Genomic DNA, 19240 nt, shown 5'->3' with positions numbered 1-19240 from the left:
CCTATGGGAAAAACACTTTCCTACTAGATCACCATGATCTGGCTTCAGCTCGCCTCTGGACCATGCTGGTACCAGATGGAGTAACAATGGATGAATCTTCAATAATTTTAAAGTGGATTGTCTTGGGGTGGAAGAAAGGAGGTTGTGTGGATGGGACTTTAGGAATTGTCTGAAAAATCTAGGATTTACTTTGCAACATTTTTTAGATTCTATCAGATATTAAAGAAAACAAGGTGAAAAAATACAAATGCACTTGACTTGGGGCCTAGGGCATGGAAAGAAAAACAACATGGTGGAGGGTGATAACCACTGGAAGATCTAGTAAGAAGAACTTGGAGATGTTGTGGTTAATTTTGTAACAATGAGCAGATCCAGTCTGACCCCATATTCTTTTCCACATCACTGTCCAAAAATTTAAATTAAAAAAATATTAATTTCTGTTGCTTTATTAACTTGAATAAAACAGGCTCAGTGGCTCAAAGATGCTGGAGAGAGTCTGTGCTCCAGCGGTTTGAGTTCTAGCACTGCATGATAGGGTGAGTTCCCATCACTTGCCTCGGCTTCTGCCAACTTAGCAGTTTGAAAGCACACTACATGCAAGTAGATAAATAGGTACCACTTTAGTGGGAAAAATAATGGTGGTTCATGTGGAAGTACAAACTGGACTTTCCCGAATGCGAGCCTGAATCTGAAGCGACATTGGTGGAGGGAAAAAGCCCCAGATGGCACTGCAGAACGCTGTTAGCCATTCTGAGTGTAGAGCTAGTTTACCCTTTGTGGACCACTACATGGATAGCATGTAAGTGTGAAGTAAACAGACTAGCAAACTTAGGCAGCCAAACAACCAGTGGTGGATTCAGCTAGTTTGTACTGGTTCGGCAGAACTGGTAGCTGTTTTGTTGCCCAGGTCCAGAATGGACTTCCAGAAGCGGCATCCACACAGAGAACTGGTTGTTCACATCTGAATCCCACCACTGCAAACAACTATTCTGTATTAACACTGTAATCTTCTGGATAATATACCATAGCCATATGCTAAATAAATAAACCTGAATGATATAAAACAAAATGGGCCATTTCAAAGGTTTCTTTTGAACAGGTTTCTTTTCTTATGTGCTTCTTTCCATTATGGCTCAAGTACAATAGAAATGTCAGACACTAACATGCCACTTGGTAATAAAACATATATCTCAACTATACAAAACATGCTGAGCCGTTTACAGAAAAACTGCAGCATGCAGAAGGATCCATGACAGAAGAATTCCAGTCTGTACCTTCAGATGCAAGTGAGAGAAACTGGGGAAAAAGGTATTAAAGGCTCCAAAGTGAAACTTGAAGATGGACGTGGAGGAGAGTAGATTGAAAGTCAATGTTTCAAGTTTTTGGTGAAAGCATAACTAGAAAATTTCTCTACAATATTTCAATTTGTGGCTTCATTCACAGAATATTTTATTGTGTACGAATGGACCCATGGGCCATATTATAAACTGGCCTTCTCCAACCTGGTGCCCTCAGATATATTGGACAACAAGCAGCTTCCCCAAATTGTCATTTAAACTAAAGGACATCAGGTTGGACAAGCCTGCTGTAGACTAAAGATAATTAAAGGATCATCTTCCTCTAACCCTTACATCATTGGGTACATTTCCTCATGTTTCAATGATTACTACTGTTATGACTACTACTTTATTTCCAATTGTCTGTTCTTCTCATTCACTTTTGTTCTCGAATATTCCCAATTTTTATTTCTTCATCTCCCCCGTCCCTGAACATCTCTCTCATGACCTAGCAATATCTACAGTCCTTTTACCTTTAGGACATCATTAAATTATTCTCTAGCTGATGGCAGCACTTCCAAATTTTATGTAGGTGGGACAGTGTTGAACCACTATTCAAAATTATATCTCTATGGCAGACCTAAGTGCTTAGAGTTTATTTATTAGTTTGCTCATTTCCCTGAATTGTCTGAAAGACTTTCTACTTAAGATAAACCTCAGTGTTCTTAATTGTCATCCTTTGAGTTAGCAAACAAACACATGCACCATGTAAGTTTTGGGAGGAAGCATAATTAATCATATAGCCCTGAAATAAAAGCAACTATTTTCTTAGTGATTTTGCACATTTCTTACTGTACGTCTAATCTTCCCAAATTTAAGCCAACAGTTATCTTTTATACTTCAGTAACTAATACCACCCTCAAGCAGTGAAAGGCAGAATTAAATTTTTGCCTCCAGGAAAATGAGAGTTCTTGGTTTCAATATTCCAGAAGGATAAGTAAAATTAAAACAGTTGTGGTTTGTGGACATGCTAAGCTTGTAAGCCGCCCTGAGTCTTCGGAGAAGGACGGGATATAAATGGAATTAAAATAAATTAAATAAAATATTTGGAAGTGTACTTCACATTGAAACAACAAAGGTTGGGAAAAAATACACAACTTGACTTAATTATTACCCCCTAAAGCAGGGGTGTCAAACTCAATTTCATTGAGGGCCGCATCAGCATTGCGGTTGCCCTCAGGGGGCTGGGTGGGTGTGGCCTGGGTGGGCGTGGCCTACTGGGTGGGCGTGACTAGAGTGCCTATGGCCTACTGGGTGGGCGTAGCCAGCTCTACATCAAGGGTGCCTATGGGGGCCTGGGCAGGAGTGGGACAGATCTGAGGGTCTCTGGCAGAAGGACGGTCTCTGGGCCAGGGCCAAGGCAGTGGGGGCCGTTCCCTCACTGTTTCCAGGATGGCTTTGTGGGCCACATGAAACCGCTTTGTGGGCCGGATCTGGCCCCCGGGCCTTGTGTTTGACATGTCTGCCCTAAAGGAACATATTATTTTCGCACATTGTTTCTCAGTTCAAAATTCAGTTTGATTTTTACTATCTGCTTTGATGAAGGAAGATTACTTACTTATATATATTACAATTGTTACATTATCCATCTCTAAGAAATTGGGCCAGCTTCTAAGCACATTAAAACATTTAATACTTGAATTATCAATAATAAAAAAAGGAGAGCACACATTCTTTTTTAAAAAAAATGCACTGTACACGTCCTTTGCTATACAGTGATTGCATGAATAGAAAAGGCCTACTGTATATTTTCAAGAGGTCTGAAGATACAAGCATAGTTGGGCTTTTACTGAAAGAAATCCTGTGTGCAGAGCAAGCTCATTTAGAGAAAGTCATTCAGTCTACTATTGATGAACATGATTTAACTATAGTCAACTTCTTACCATGAAGCTACAGAAGCATCATGGATTTTTATGGGGATAGGTTTTAATATAGTAATGTTAGCACCTTCTATGCCACCCAGAAGCATATTGTGTATTACTGGAGCATTGCTAGCAGAGAACAGGCAAGTATTGTTGTTGTTGTTTTTTAAAATCACCCTTCAAACTATTTCTATGGTGTCCTTTTCTTTCAGTTCAAAGCTAAGGCCAATGGGAGATTCAGAATGGAGATTTAAGCCACCGTAAAAATGAAATTATATTTTACTGGATGCAATCCATTTTCAAATGTACTGAGTCTTCAAATATTGAATTATCTCACTAACAAATGTATACATGCTTACCATATGGTGGATCTACTAGAACTCTAAAAAACTCAAAATGGAGAAATAACAAAGCTTGATGATTGCTCTGAGTTCTTAGGTGTGAAGAGATCACTGCAACGTTACCCATGTTTGCTTTGATTTAGGCTTAGTGTCTACAATAATCATAGAAATGGATATTTGGACTTAGAAAAAACAAATGAGCAAAAATCAGTATGTAGGTGTCTGTACAGCAATAGACACTACAAGGTTGCCATTTTATGTAGAAATGTTACTGGTGGTTTTAGAATTGTTTCTAAAATGGTTATTGGGACTAATCCCAATAATTGTTCTGACCTGGGGAAATTTTTAGTACAGGTGTTCCTTTTTTAACAACCACTTGTTTAGCATTTAAAATTATGGGAAATAGTTTTATAAACTTTATGCATAATTGACTTGCAAGGCTGGTGCGTTGTGCAATTAGCTCACATGGTGTAATAAGATGGAGGGTTTGTGTCACTGTAAGTTGTGGGTGGGGGGCACGAAGGGAGGCTCAACCAATCTCAATGTATACATGGTTGTACTTTGACAATAAAGGTTCATTCATTCATTCAACTGCTTGAGGTTACAATGGTGCTGAATGAGGAGACTTATGACTGGGTCCTTGTAGTCACATGATCAAGATTTGGGTACTTGGTTTGCAATTACAATGATCACAGTTTCCTCTGCCCATGTAACCACTATTTGTGACATTCACTGCCAGCATTCAACAAGCAAGGTAACTATAATGAGTTAACAGGACAAATGGTAATCATGTGATGTCATGCTTAATGACCACACAGGAGTCATTTAACAACAGCAACCAGAACTGCCATAACTGACATCATAAGTCACCATGGTCAAGTGACATTGTGCTTAACAACTGTATTGCTTAGTGATGGAGTTGTTGGTCCCAATTATCGTAGTTAAGCAAGAACTATCTGTATAAGAATTTGATTCCATATGATGAACCTAGAATAGCATTTTTACATGTGATAAAAAGTAATCATGCTATATTATCTCTTGATGGGTTTTTCATGTCATAATAAAATATGAAATAATATTCATTCTATCTGATACTGTAATATGCATCCTAAAATATAAATAAAAAATAGAAGGCCCAGAGGCCCAAGGCTGTTCAGTTAGAATTACTATAATTACATACTATTTTTGTATGTCTTTTTTAAGCAGGTGCTATCTTATAACTGAAGTGACAGCTGAATATGATTCTTCAAAGATGAACGAGATGAGACTATTGGGAAAATCTGACATAAAAGAGAACTCTAGGTATAGAGGCAAGCTGTATAAGAATGGCTCTGAACGAGTGCTTTGGGGGAAAGCTGGCTTTGTGTGATAGATACTCACAGATGAATTGATCTTGTAGCTAGAATCTCTGGCTCAAAATAGAAGCATCTTGACAAATATCACTGCGACCCCCAATATCTTAATGAAAGTTTTTCAGTGAACATTCCCCCATTTTCTTTACCATGTACTCTGAATAATACCAGGGCTTAGTTCCAATAGGCAGTTGAAGTTCACAAATGGCAGATTTAGCTCACAAAAAAATTGGTCTGAGAACACACTGCCGACTTTTTTTTTTAAGAAAAATCCCATTTCCCTCTTTTGTTCTTGGCAGTCTCAAAATCCAGGCTGTTCAAGCATGCACTCATTTTTGCATGAAGGTTTTTCTTTATATATATATATATAGCTTGTCAGACTATAATGTAAAGTAAGTCAGTGTTCATTCAAAAAAAATCTATACAATTTATTTGAATGTGTGCGGGGAAAAAAGCTCCTTTTCAGTCTTTGTAAGCATGTTGTCCATTATGGCACTTAAAGCACTTAATCCAGGAGGCTCATCCATTGGGGCATGATGGATATTTTATGTAACAGTCTTTATTATACATGGCCACCTTTAGATAGGTAAGCAATCAGTGTTACAATCACTCCAACATAGACTCCTGTGCCGATGGTAATTGAAAGTGCAGCGAGGAAGAGTGCTCGTCTAGAAGCTGAGCTTGCCTGGTGAAAGTCCCCCTTGGAGATGGCCTTAGTTGTCTGGAAATTAAAAAAAAACATAGCTAGATTACTATATTGTATGTTATTCACTGTAACTCGTTATAGTTAATAGCTGTTTTTCAGCAAGGGAGTCTTCTTGTCTACTGAAAATTAGTTCTGTCTGTGTCTGGATTGGATGAATAAAGCAATTTACATAATTCTATTATAGTCTTAGGTTGAAAACCAATATGAAGTTATGGTTCTGATGTTGACCAGAGAGACTCAGGTTCAAATCACCACTCAGCCATAAACTTTATTGGATTAGCTTGAGTCAATCAATATAACTAAACTCATACGATTCCTGTGAAGATTTTCTCTTTCCGTTCATGTTATTTTTTAATATATAAATTGTAAATCAATTGCAAGATAAATAAACATTTTGCAATCTATCTGTCAATCAATGTCACACATCCTGTCCAAAGATTAAAGATTAAACTGGCTATGATTCCTGGGAGTGCTGAGAGCTGTTTGCTGGCTGCATTGCCAAATAATATGGAATGTTAAATTCTTGCCTGTTCCAACAATTATCCATTCCGTTATTAATGGTATGTTATTGCTTCTTACAAATATTTCCTTCGAAATAAATTGATCCAATGTCACCAAAATATACATAGCAATAGCAATAGCACTTAGACTTATATACCACTTAACAGTGCTTTACAGCCCTCTCTAGGCAGTTTGCAGAGTTGGCATATTGCCCCCAACAATCTGGGTCCTCAATTTACCAACCTTGGAAGGATGGAAGGCTGAGTCAACCTTGAGCTGATCAGGATCAAACTCCAGTACTGCATTCTAACCACTGCACCACCACGGCTTATGTTCATACAAGAAGGATAACCCAGTCAGCTTGTTCTAGCAGAACATTTATTAAATGTGTAGGCAAAACCAAGCATCCAGAAAAAAGAATGCCAACATTGAACCCATAAGGGATCAACTAACCACTCGTGTCCAAGGACCGGAGGAAGAATCAGGTTTTAAGGGCTCATTTGAATAGGGTTGGAGGGGTATGCAAATCTCAGGGAGGGCATCATTTTAGAGAGCAGATGTTGCAGTCAAGAAGGTCCACTTCCTGTATTCTATCAGATGACTATCTTAATTGATGGAACCCAAGGTTTGCCACTGTTGCCTGATGGTGTGAAGATGGGTAGAAACTACTGAAGACAGTCCTTCAAATAACCATTAGGCCAGAGGTGTCAAACTCGATTTCATTGAGGGCCACATCAGCATTGTGGTTGCCTTCAGGGGGCTGAGCATGGCTGGGTCAGGGTGGCCAAGTAGTTGGGCATGGTTGGTTCGATGTCACTTGTGTCAAGGGTGCCTGTGGGGAGCTGGGCAGGCCGGGCGAGTCTCTGGCAGAGGGGGATAGGACCAGGGCAGTCTATATTGGTCAAGTGTTGTTGGCCACACAAGGAATTTGTCTCCAATGCATAAATTCTCAGTGTACATACAAACAACAAAGTAATATAATTATAAAATACCAACAGGAGAAGGCAATAGGAAAGATGAGAAGGATAGTAGTAATACAGCCGTACTGCATGGGTAAATATCCTTAGACATAAAGCAGTGCTCTGGGAATTAGGTATTCAGCAGAATGATAACATGAGGGGAAAAACTGTCTCTGTGTCTAATTTGTTTTGGCATGCAATGTCCTATAGCAGCATCCTGAGGGGAGGAGTTGAAACAGTTTATGTCCAGGATGTGAGGGTTCTGCAGATATTTTCTGTTTTTCTTCTGGCTCATACAGTATACAGGTCCTCAATGGAAGGTAGGCTGGTTGCAATTGTTTTTTCTCCAGTCCTAAGTATCTGTTGAAGTCTGTACCTGTCCTGTTTGATTGTTCTACCAAAACAGACAGTTATAGAGGTATAGATGACAGACTCAATAATTTGTCAATAGAACTGTATCAATAGCTCTTGGGGCAGTCTGAGCTTTCTGAGTTGCCATTTTAATGATAGTTCTAACATTAGGTGTCGATTTCAACTCCTCGGAGATTATAGAACTCAAAAACAAGAAGGTCTCTACTGTTGATACTGTGTGGTCCAATATTGAAAGAGGTGGCAGAATAGGAAGGCTCCTCCTAAAATCCACTATCATCTCTACAGTTTTAACTGTGTTCAGCTCCAAACTCTTCTGGCTGCACCACAGGGCCAGTCGTTCAACCTCCCATCTGTTTACAGACTAATAACTCTTGTATCATCTGCAAACTTCAGTACTTTAACAGAGGGATCCTTAGAGATGCAGTCATTAGTGCAGAGAGAAAAGAGTAATGTGCCGGGGTGTGTGTGTGCCTGTGCTAATTGAACAGGTATTCGATGTGATTTTACCTAGCTTCACCTGCTGCTTTCTATCTGTTAAAAAGCTTACAATCCACCTACAATTGTGGTCAGGAACAGCTAGCTGATTTAGTTTACAAAGAAAATTTTTTGGAATGATGATATTGAATATGTGCTGAAGTCCACAAAAAGGACCCTTGCATAGGTCCCTGGAGATTCAAAATGTTAAGTTGCAATGCAGTGCCATGTTAACAGCCTTACAGTCCAGTATGGGTGCAACTAGCAGGTGGCAGAATCCATGTCCATGTCTAGTAAATTGTCCACATAGGAGGTCTTCTGCTGGGATAGGGAGAAAAAACTATTTCCATATCAGAACTTGGGCTGGTATGGATGACCTTAAAGTCTATCCTCTTTGTGGTTTAAGTAGCTGCTAACTAAATTTTGTGTCTTATATCTCCTTTTGCTAATTGGTCATTGTAAATTTTATTTGGTATTTTAGGAGAGAGGTATGTGGACCTTGGGGGAATCAGGTAGAGTGAGTGAGACTGGGTCACATTGATTGGTAGAGCTGGGAAAATACCAACTAGGCTGAAAACAAACAAGGAATACTGGGCTGTGGCCTATTTGCAACTGGGACGTGTGAGTGGTGGGCTAGTGCACACACATATAGCCCCTCACGTGAGCAGTGGACATGCCTGCCTGCCACTCACACAAATGAACCTGTGTGCGTGTGTGCCTGCCCCTTGCACAAATCTCTTCTTTCCCCCCTTCCCCCCCTCGCCTGGCGGCCAACCCGGAAAGGTTGGGGAACCCTGCTGGATTTGTGTGTATGTGTATGCCTATGCATGTTAATTGGGACCAGATTCTGCTTCTTATAGATGAAAGGTTATTTCCTTCCCCAGGAAGTCTCTGATTTAGAGGTCCCACTGATGGAAAGAAGGAGGTGATCCTGAGAGATTCTCTTCTCCTGTTTCTAAAACTGATCTCTCAAGGGTTAGAAAAGTGGGGAAGGTAATAATGGTGACTAAAAAGGGGAAAAAGAGGTAAGAAAGGTGGCTTTCTTTTTCTCTCTCTGCTTTTTTCAGTTCTTGGTACCTTTCTGAATGAACTCTCCATTCAGACAATATGACAGAAATGCAAAAGAATTAGCATTCAGTCTACTGCTTTTTGAAATGATTGTTGTATAGTTTAATGTTGTATTATAAATTGTTTTCAAACTACATATAAAAATCCTATATATAAAGTTAAACTGGACCTTAGTATACTCTATATTTAAATACTTTGAAACACAGTGCTAACAGATAATGCTTACAGATAATTCCTGTATTTATATATTATTATTTCTTAGACTTTGATTTCTCCAGGGTAATCTGGCAGCATAATCTGGTAGAAATCAATTATCATTAGTATGTAAAAAATAACCTTCACATTGCAAATGTTTTAGAGCACGGGTGTCAAACTCGCCATGTCACGTGATGTGCCGCGACGTATCGTGACTCTTTTTGCATTGCTGGCAATGGGGTGGGCGTGGCTTCGGTATGATGAAATCGGCCTGCAGGCCGGCAGTTTGACACCTCTGTTTTAGAGAGCTAGTTTGGTCTAGTGGTGAAGGCAATTAGAAGCAAGAAGGCTGAGTCTTAATCCCGCCTTAGACATGAAAGCCAGTTGGGTTACTTTGGGCCAATCACTCTCTCAACCCACAATGTCAGGTTCAAGATGGCAAGCTGCAGTCAGTTCCTGTCACAACCAATAGATCAACACTTAATTTGAAAAAGTAGACCCTCTACTTGCGAGAAAATGCTAGGAAGAAGATATTGCAAATGTTTTAAACTGCTTTTATTTCCTTCTGCAAAATTATCATATAGCAGAAAAGTAATTATTATCCTGGAGTCCCTCCATTTGATAGTCAACAGTGTTGATATACTTACAGATGCTTCCCTTGGTGCTCACAGAGTAGCACTTCTTATTTTTACATTTTTTTAAAAAGTAAACAGGTATGCTTGCTTCTTACCATCTTCATTTCTGGTAGTATCTTTGGGCCCCAAAAGGTCTCTACATTTTTTTGGAAAATAAAATTGCTTAGTGACTTAGTGACCTATGCTTTGCCGAGCTGTGTGCATTCTGATTCTTAAAAAAGCAAAGGAAGCAGGAATAGCAGGCTATGTTTTGCAGGAATGAAGAAGCTGATTCTACTAAATTAGCAGGTCAGGACCAGCACCATTAGCAGGCATTGTTTGAAGTTCTCAGAACAAGCTTTCTAAATTTTAAGCCCAGCACCCCAAAATGGGAGACAACAAGTATATTCTCTGTGGGCATCAGTCAAGTATTTTGTAAGTGTCAGAAAGAAAATTACTTTTTAAATTGAAAACAATGAAGATAGTGGGTAGTTAAAAAGAAATAGACAAACTATTTAAGCTCTCCAGTTAAAAAGATATACTGTAAGTGCACTTGTTAACAATCAGTCTTGGAATCTTTTAAAAAACTATGAAACAGGAAGTTCCTACTAAAATCTGTGAGTGATATCAAGCTTCTTAAGTAATGTATATTAAATAAAATGGAATAAAGTAGTTACAGGTAGTCCTTGATTAACAATGGTAATTGGGAGAGAAATTTCTGTTGCTCAGCAATGCAATTGTAAAGCACCATGTCATATGACTACATAGTTTAGTGACGGCAATCCCTGCAGTCGTTAAGTGAAGATTGTGGGTGGTTAAGTGAGGACTTCCTTGCAAAGTTGTGCTGGCTTTCAACAACCAAATAGGAAGCCAGCAGGAAGTTGCAAGTTGCAGGTATCTTGCAAGCAACTAATCAAGGAGAGAAGCAACCTAAAACTAAGGAGAAACTTCCTGACAGTTAGAACAATTAACCAGTGGAACAACCTGTCTCCAGAAGCAGTGAATGCTCCAACACTGGAAGTTTTTAAGAAGAGACTGGACAGCCATTTGTCTGAAATGATATAGGGTCTCCTGCCCGAGCAGGGGGTTGGACTAGATGACCTCTAAGGTCATTTCCAACTTCTTCTTCTTCTTCTTCTTCTTCTTCTTCTTCTTCTTCTTCTTCTTCTTCTTCTTCTTCTTCTTCTTCTTCTTCTTCTTCTTCTTCTTCTTCTTCTTCTTCTTCTACATCATCATCATCATCCTCATCCTCATCATCATCCTCATTATTATTATTATTATTATTATTATTAAAGTTAAAGGTTCCCCCGCACATGCGTGCTAGTCATTTCCAACTCTACGGGCCGGTGCTCATCTCCGTTTCGAAGCCAAAGAGCCAGCGCTTGTCCGAGGACATCTCCGTGGTCATGTGGCCGGCATGACTAGATGACAAAGGCGCACGGAACGCTTTTACCTTCCCACCGTAGTGGTCCCTATTTTTCTACTTGCATTTTTATGTGCTTTCGAACTGCTAGGTTGGCAGAAGCTGGGATGAGTAACAGGCACTCACTCTGTTACGTGGCACTCGGGATTCGACCCGCCAAACTGCTGACCTTCTGATCGACAAGCTCAGCGTCCTAACCCACTGAGCCACCGCGTCCCAATTTACCTTTACTATGAAATAGTTATGATATAATGAATAGTTAGACCTGGCAGCATTCATATATGAAGGCATTTAGTAAGCCAAGACTAGTTTACATATAAGCATATATATTAGTAGATGTAAATTCTTACCCCTTGAGAAAAACAGAAGGCAGCAATTCCCAGGGGCCAAAAACAGCAGAGCATTGAGAAAATGGCCAAGCCTAGGTGGTCTCGTGGAGGAAGCATCAGAAAATTATCTTCACTTTCGCTGTCGCTTGAAGAGTCACTCTGGAAAGTAAATTAATTTGAGAACAGTGACGGTTAGCAAACTGTAAGCTTGCCCCACAAAGCATCCTGCAGGACTACAAATCCAAACACTATGCATGTTTAATGTTGTTGTCTTGACAACATACAGCATTTCTCCTGATACCTGGTAAGCAAATAATTTTCACCTGGCAGGAAACTTCCCAAATGAGGAATGTAGTATAGTGTCAATATTTTATTTATTTGGGTGGATTAGGTAGATATGCCAGACTCTTCTAGACAGGTGGAATAATAATAAAAGAGATCATGATCTGAAAATTAATAGTTGAAAGATTATGGCATAAATTGGCCATGGTGGTCATCAGCACACTGGGTTCCATGCCAAAAAATCTTATATGGCACTTAGAAAACCTCTGCATTGACAAAATTTCCATCAGTCAATTGCAAAAAGTGACACTGCTTAGATCCACATATATACTGTGCTGATTCATTGTGATATTGAAGGTTCTTGGGAAGAATTCAAAGCATTTGAAGGCTTATACCAGCTAAACAGCTGGCAGATGGGATTTCACATCAGTCCATAACTTAGTTTGAATTCCAACAGTATTTTATAGATTTATGGTAGGATTTCATTCAGACAATAGTAGACTAATGATTTTGAACAATTAAAGGTAATCCTAAACTTATAACCCTAATTGAGCCCAGAATTATGGTCATAAGTGGTGGAAGTTATTAAATGAGGCACCCACATGATCACCTCACTTAATAACCATAATACTCATTTTCCCCATTGGGTTTGTTAAGCGATTGCATGAGTTGTTAAATGGAGCACAGGGTGCCTTAGTGGGTGGGGAAGGTTCTGGGACGTATGGTGTAGACCTGCACTGTGGCATCTCCAAAGATGACACATTTTTTTTAAAATTTTAATTCCATTTATATCCCGCCCTTCTCCGAAGACTCAGGGCGGCTTACAAGCTTAGCAGTAGCCTTCATTCTATGTATATGCCTGCTTATTAGGGCTTTCACACGGCCTGCCCCAGGCCTCCCTGGACCTTCCCTACCACCTGAGGCACCATTTGCACAGCTTTCCACTCTGCTGAGTCCTACACCCTTGGGCCTCCCCCCACCAGCGGATTGACCTGCTCTCCTTGGGAAAGATGATCTTTGGAAGAGTAAATGAAGCGAGGCATGTTGGGGAGGAAGGAGGCCCAGGTGTGTGACCCAGAGAGGTGGGAAGCAGGCCCAAAGCCTGTGAGGGCCAAGCAGGGTGGGAAGTAGGACCAAAGGACCTAGTTGGGCAGGATGGGGGTGGGGAGATAGGCAGTGGGACAACTACAGTGTCCCTATGGTTGGTCATAAGGATAGGCAAATTGCCAAGCACCAAAAATTTATTCATGTGACCACTAGAACACTGCAGCGATCATAACTTAGGGTAAAGATGGTAAATCCCTTTGTTCAAGGCTGTTGTAATTTCAAAAAGTCACTGAATGAATGGTCATAAATTGAGGACTATCTGTAATATGTAATTTTTTAGTTTTATGCTGTGTTGATCTATTAAATCTTAGTTTATTTAAGGATGGAGTAGGCAAACCAGACCCTCCTGTAACTACAATTGCCAAAAACGAGTGCAAGTTTCATCAGTTTGAGGAAAGAGTCTCATGAAAATTGTTGTGAAAACCCTGAACTATGTTTATCTTAATTAAAATATAATAATACAGGAAAAGGCCCAAACCTTCCCCCAAATTTAAAGGAAAACAAGCAGAAACATTTGGCCATTGTTTCTTTCCAATAGAAAGAATATATGTAGCACTGATCATAGTACCTAAATGGGTAATGAAACATCTGCAAGCAAACAACCAAGCTTAAGAGCACTAAGGACTCCACACTATGCCTTTATTTACTATATATTTATCCACAAAGACTCATGGAAGTGCACAATTGAAGCTGAAAACCAAAACTCAATGAAGTAATAAGCTGAATAAAATAAGTAAAAATAATAAAATCTCAGCAGGAAGTTTTCAGAGGAAGTCTGCTTCAAAGTGTGATCCTGGTAGAGAAAAACATCAATTTCTTACTGTTTCCCAAATTTCCTGTCTGGTTAGAATCCAATATAATCAAACTAGGACTGTAAATTGTTTTCACAAATCTAGACCAACCTGTACAATATCTGCAATGAAGGTGCTGTGTAAAAATTCCGGGCTTTTATTTGCTAACACACAGACTCCTTTTTCTGCTGCATCTACCAGCAGTTGCCTGCTTCTCTCATCCCATGACCAAGAGAAATATCCTGGTCCTGCCAACCTCCCAAATCCTCACTTATCCATCCACATCTTTTGATTCTCTGGGACAGGGTGGACATTTTGCAAAACAAACAAACAAAAAACCCCCAACCCACTTAGACCATCCTTTTCCCAACTCACACAAGCATCCATATCACTCTCATGTCTCACTTCCCATTCCTTTCATTCATAAAAATCTTTTTATGGAGCTGACCAAGATTGATTTCTCTACCTCCCACTTCTTTTACTTGTGAGGAGGTGCTTTTTTCTTGCCCAGTCTCTAAAACTGTGCAGCATCAACCCACCAATATGTCCTTTCCCCTCCCTATAACATTAAGTTATCACTCACATAACCAGCCAAGGGGTGCCTTTTCTAGTCTTCTATAACAATAGCAGCTAAAAGCATAAAATGTATCTGTAGGTAAACAAGTAATCAGAATACAAAACTAATCCAGTGATAATCGTGGTGTATAAATAAGGAAAAAATTTGAATTTAATATTATATCAGGAGCAAAGATATTTAAATGTAAATAATTTATTTCAATTTTTATGGGCTATTCTTTTAAGAATTCTATGATTTGAGCAAATGCCTGGCCTCTAGGAAAATAAAAAAGGAAGATAATATTAGCAGCTTGAGTTGTACTATATTAGGGGTCTTTTATTGCTTTATAGCTCAGTGTCAAATATATGGGTTAGCAACAAGTTCAGCTTCTTTCATCTGAGCTTGCTTTCAAATTATTCGTACTTAGTGTCACAATCTTTTGTTATTAAATAACTGTGTGAACTAGTAACACAGAAAATTACAATGGTAATAATAGCGATGATCATGGTAATAGCAATGCAGAAACAATGTTAGAATAGCACTCACAGCTATCAACTTCCACCCTTGATGTAAAGCAGTTGGCATCCTATTGATTTTTCTTTTTTCCCACTAAAATCTGCTTCTTCCACATTACCTTGTTATAATATTTCCAGGACATCTATTATTACCTTGGCATTTAAGTACAGTAGCATTTTCAACCTCCTAGTTTTCCTTTCATGAAGTATTTTAAAGTCCTTCCTTCCATACTTTCATTTGACCTTCTTTCCAGTTGCATTTTCATACTCTTTCCCCCCTTTTTAATACTCTAGTTTCACACTGGGAGGAAAAATGGATGTTATAATTTCTATAAACCATATCCTCTCATTCCACGTAGTTGGGGGCAAAATGCTAACATTAAAAGTTCTTGAATTAAAACATATTGTTGTTTTTTCTTTCAAGTTGAATTCTCAGTTTATTAGTTGGGGATTTGGGATTTCACTGGAAAAATATTTTTCCTGAGTATTGGTAAAATTGAGCCATTTTTCATATTTAAGTACATTCCTCATTTAGATTCTAAAGTCCTAAGCTACTAACAATTTATCTTAGCCATGTTATTCTTAATTAATTATGCTTTAATTTCTAATTCTCTGAAATAAAGGAAGATGTCTCTTGGGTAGAAACAGTTATTATGCTATATATAATCTCCATGTTGTCTATTATTATTGTTTGTAAATTAAACATTTAGAATTGTTATTTAAAAATTAGTCCCAAAAATGTGTACTCAGAAGTTTCTGAATGTACGTTATCAGTATATCCTTAGAAATTTACCTCATATTCCTGCAATTCCTCTTCCTCTACTTCATAGGATACTGTTTGGATTTTGATATCATTTTCCATTAGAGATCTTCCCTGTGTTTCTTGTTCATCAGAAACATCAGCAGATGGGTCTTTGCTTTCCATGAAGGTTGTTTCACAATTGTCACCTTTGTTGTCCTTGACTTTGACACTGCTTTCATCCTTCACCAGAATGAAATTTGGACCATACAGTGCTTCAACAGCTAGTTGAAGAGAACTGGCATCCAACAACTGGTGTGTCCTTGCATTACCTGAATTTTGGAAGATATAGGAATATAATTTGCCATGGCAACGATGACTGTGATAATCCTGGCGATAAGTACAGCTACCATGAAGGTGTCCATTGCTCTTGGCCAACAGTGGGTTCTGAAGTTCACTCACACTTTCCATTTTCCTTAAAAAATCAGTGGCAGATGCTTCTGAGATAAATTAGTGTCCTGAAAGATAACAAACAAACAAAAGGCCAATGATGCGTAAATTGTAGAGATGAATATATCAATACTAAAGAGAACTCTGTATTAGTGGAACTCCAAGGATTGCAGCCATATCAGATGGGTTCTAGATTGTATTTGCCCTAACTTGAGTAATGATCTTTAAAGAAAAATTGAGGAAGGTCTCTTTCTAAAATAAACATCAGCCTTCCTTTCTTTGTTCATGTACAAAAGCACAGTATTACTAGAAAATAAAATACAGAAGAACAAGTAATGATGCAAAGAAATCAACCTGGCTTTCACAGAGAAAAATCATGTCACACCAACCTTTTTGCTTTTTTTGAATGTCAATGTAGACATGGATGATCAAAGAGTTGGAATTTTCAGAAAGCCTTGAACAAATCTCAAGTGCCATGGGTTACCATGGATTTGCATCTGATTAAAAAACAGAAAACAGAAATAAATGGGCACTTTTCAGATGAGATTGTATGTTTTCTCATAAAAGTATGTTGTGGCTTGTTCAATTGTTATATATATTTTTTACCGCCGTGTCCCATGCTGAGCTTGTCGATCAGAAGGTCGGCAGTTTGGCGGGTCAAATCCTGAGTGCCGTGTAACAGAGTGAGCACCTGTTACTCGTCCCAGCTTCTGCCAACCTAGCAGTTCGAAAGCACGTAAAAATGCAAGTAGAAAAATAGGGACCACTACAGTGGGAAGGTAACAGCATTCTGTGCGCCTTTGGCGTCTAGTCATGCCGGCCACATGACCATGGAGACGTCCTTGGACAAGCGCTGGCTCTTCAGCTTTGAAACGGAGATGAGCACCAGCGCCTAGAGTCGGAAACGACTAGCACGCATGTGCAGGGGAACCTTTACCTTTATATATATATTGTTCTAACCCTTAGGCCACAGGCTCTTTCTCGCTTTGTTAGCTGAGAAGCAAGGGAGATATGTGTTAAGTGTTTGTTAAGTATTTAGAATACCTTGCTAGGCCCCAAACATGGGGCAAATCTTTGTTGATGGCCTTGGGTTAGGCTGAAACAGGAAATAAGATTTGCCCTGTGTTTGGGGCCTAGCAAGGTATTCTAAATACTTAACAAACACTTAACACACACACACGTGTGTGTGTATGTGTGTGTGTGTGTGTGTGTGTTTATATATGTGTATGTATATATAAATGTATATATACACACACACATATTCATACATATATACATACAAAATTAGATATAGACATCATCATATTTTACTAATATAGAAATAGCAATAATATCAATTCATAGTCAATATCCTGTTTTTGTGCTCTTATTAAAGTTTGGTTTCTCATCAATATTTACAGTATCTTTATCAGTTATGATTTTCTCAATATTAATTATATTTATATAACTAACTTTTTTTTATTCATGCCAATCCTCCTCCTATTTTCAAATTTCCCATATGAAAAGAAGAAAAACAAAATGCTATTTTAATTCTAAATCATATCTTCCATTATAAAAATCTAGTTATATCTTAGAACATTGAACATAGAATTATAGAGCTGGAAGGGACCTTGGAGGTCTTTTAGTCCAACCCCCTGCTCAAGCAGGAGACCCTATCCCATTTCAGACAAGTGGCTATCCAGTCTCTTCTTGAAAAGGCTCCACAACTTCTTGAGGCAACGTATGTTCCATTGATTAATTGTTTTAACTGTCAGGAAATTTCTCCTTAGTTCTAGGTTGCTTCTCTCCTTGATTAGTTTCTATCCACTGCTTCTTGTCCTGCCTTCAGATGCTTTGGAGAATAGCTTGACTCCCTCTTCTTTGTGGCAACCCCTCAAATATTGGAAGGCTGCTGTCATGTCATCCCTGGTCTTTCTTTTCATTAAACTGGACATAGAAAGGAAGACAGATCATGAAATGCATACAAGAAAAGCACCTGAAGCTCAGAGAGCACCAAGGATCCCACAGTCCTCCTCCTCCAAGGGTCATCTAAGAGTCATCCATTCTTTTAATGATATTCAAACACATATATTAAACAGATAGTGACCCCTCTGATAGATCAAATCTTCTATATTTTAAGTCTAACTCTCACTTTCTTTCTTTGCCATGTAGCTTTTCAGGCCAAGGTAATTAAATCGCCCACAAATTTTCTTTCTATTTTTGTGCAAGCTATTGGGCAATTTAGGTAGAGTATTTTTGGGGGGGAACTCCTCCCATCCCCATTCCCTAGACATTTCCCCTGCCTGCTCGATGTTCTGTTTTCTACAATCTTCTTCCTTGTCCTCAGGTGTAATTTGGAGAAGGAAGGGGTCTTTTGTATTTTCATTGTTATAGATAGGTCTTGCAGTATTTTATTTGTATATGGCAGTCCATATTCCCTTCTCCTATCTCCTCCATCTCTAGATCCATTTCTTCTGCTTCATCCTCTGATTTCTGGTTTATTTGTTCATACTTTATAGCCGTTGTCTGGGAGCTTTCAAGCTGTAGCTCCAATTTGGAGATTTGGTCCTTTATATCATCTAGGTTATTTTTCGTCTCATTATGGTTTCTTTTTATGTCCTCTTTTTGTACAATTGTTTGATGGATTTTCTGTAACATAGAGAGCATTTCCTTCTGAAAGATATTTGTTTTTTTCTTGAGGCATCATTCTTAAAAATCCTCTGGTACCACCAGTATCAGTAAGAGTGGAACAAAATTTCCTCTAGTTTTCTGGTCTTTATATATAGCCTCCAGTCCTCGTAGCAATATTTTATAGTAATCCTTTGTCTCAAGTATCCTGAGAAATGCACAATGTTCCAGGTGTTCACAATGTTCAACCTCCCTGCAGCCAGACGTATTCAGAAGTCATTTTTTTCTTTCTCTCCCACTAGGTTTGAGATTAAAAGTACAAGCTCAGTAGGTATTTATAGTCCAAGAAGGTTGGGATGATAAATATGATAAAATATTTTCCTTTATTGCCAGCTATACCAAGCAGCAAAGGAGCTATGGTGCTGTACTCAAATGGTGCTGTACTCAAATCCACCACTAGATGTCATTCAAAGTCCATTTTCCACTCTTAAAACAAAGGGTTGATTTCTTATATTTCTAATATTTCACCTCATTTTTTTTCAAAGATAAAATCTTAACAACTATCTCAGTTCTCAGATTTATCAAAACTGTAGCTTTGCATTACTTTCACTTCAGTATTATGTATTTCTGTCCCCTGTAACAAATTTAAAATGCCGCTAC

The 19240-nt window shown here is 38.7% G+C and overlaps 1 protein-coding gene across 1 annotated transcript; it reads right to left on the bottom strand.

The window, feature by feature from the left end:
- Positions 1-5454: 5454 nt before the first annotated feature.
- SYNDIG1L (synapse differentiation inducing 1 like) lies at positions 5455-15994 on the bottom strand (the record flags this gene model as incomplete). Its single annotated transcript, XM_083369155.1, has 3 exons — positions 5455-5613; positions 11555-11692; positions 15578-15994. The coding sequence occupies 3 exons, from the start codon at positions 15992-15994 to the stop codon at positions 5455-5457; spliced, it is 714 nt and encodes a 237-aa protein (XP_083225281.1).
- Between the last annotated feature and the right edge of the window lie 3246 nt (positions 15995-19240).

Source organism: Vipera ursinii, assembly GCF_947247035.1.
Source record: "Vipera ursinii genome assembly, chromosome: 1".
NCBI lineage: Eukaryota > Metazoa > Chordata > Lepidosauria > Squamata > Viperidae > Vipera > Vipera ursinii.
The sequence above is the reverse complement of the archived record's forward strand: the minus strand, read 5'-3'. Positions and strand labels throughout refer to the sequence as shown.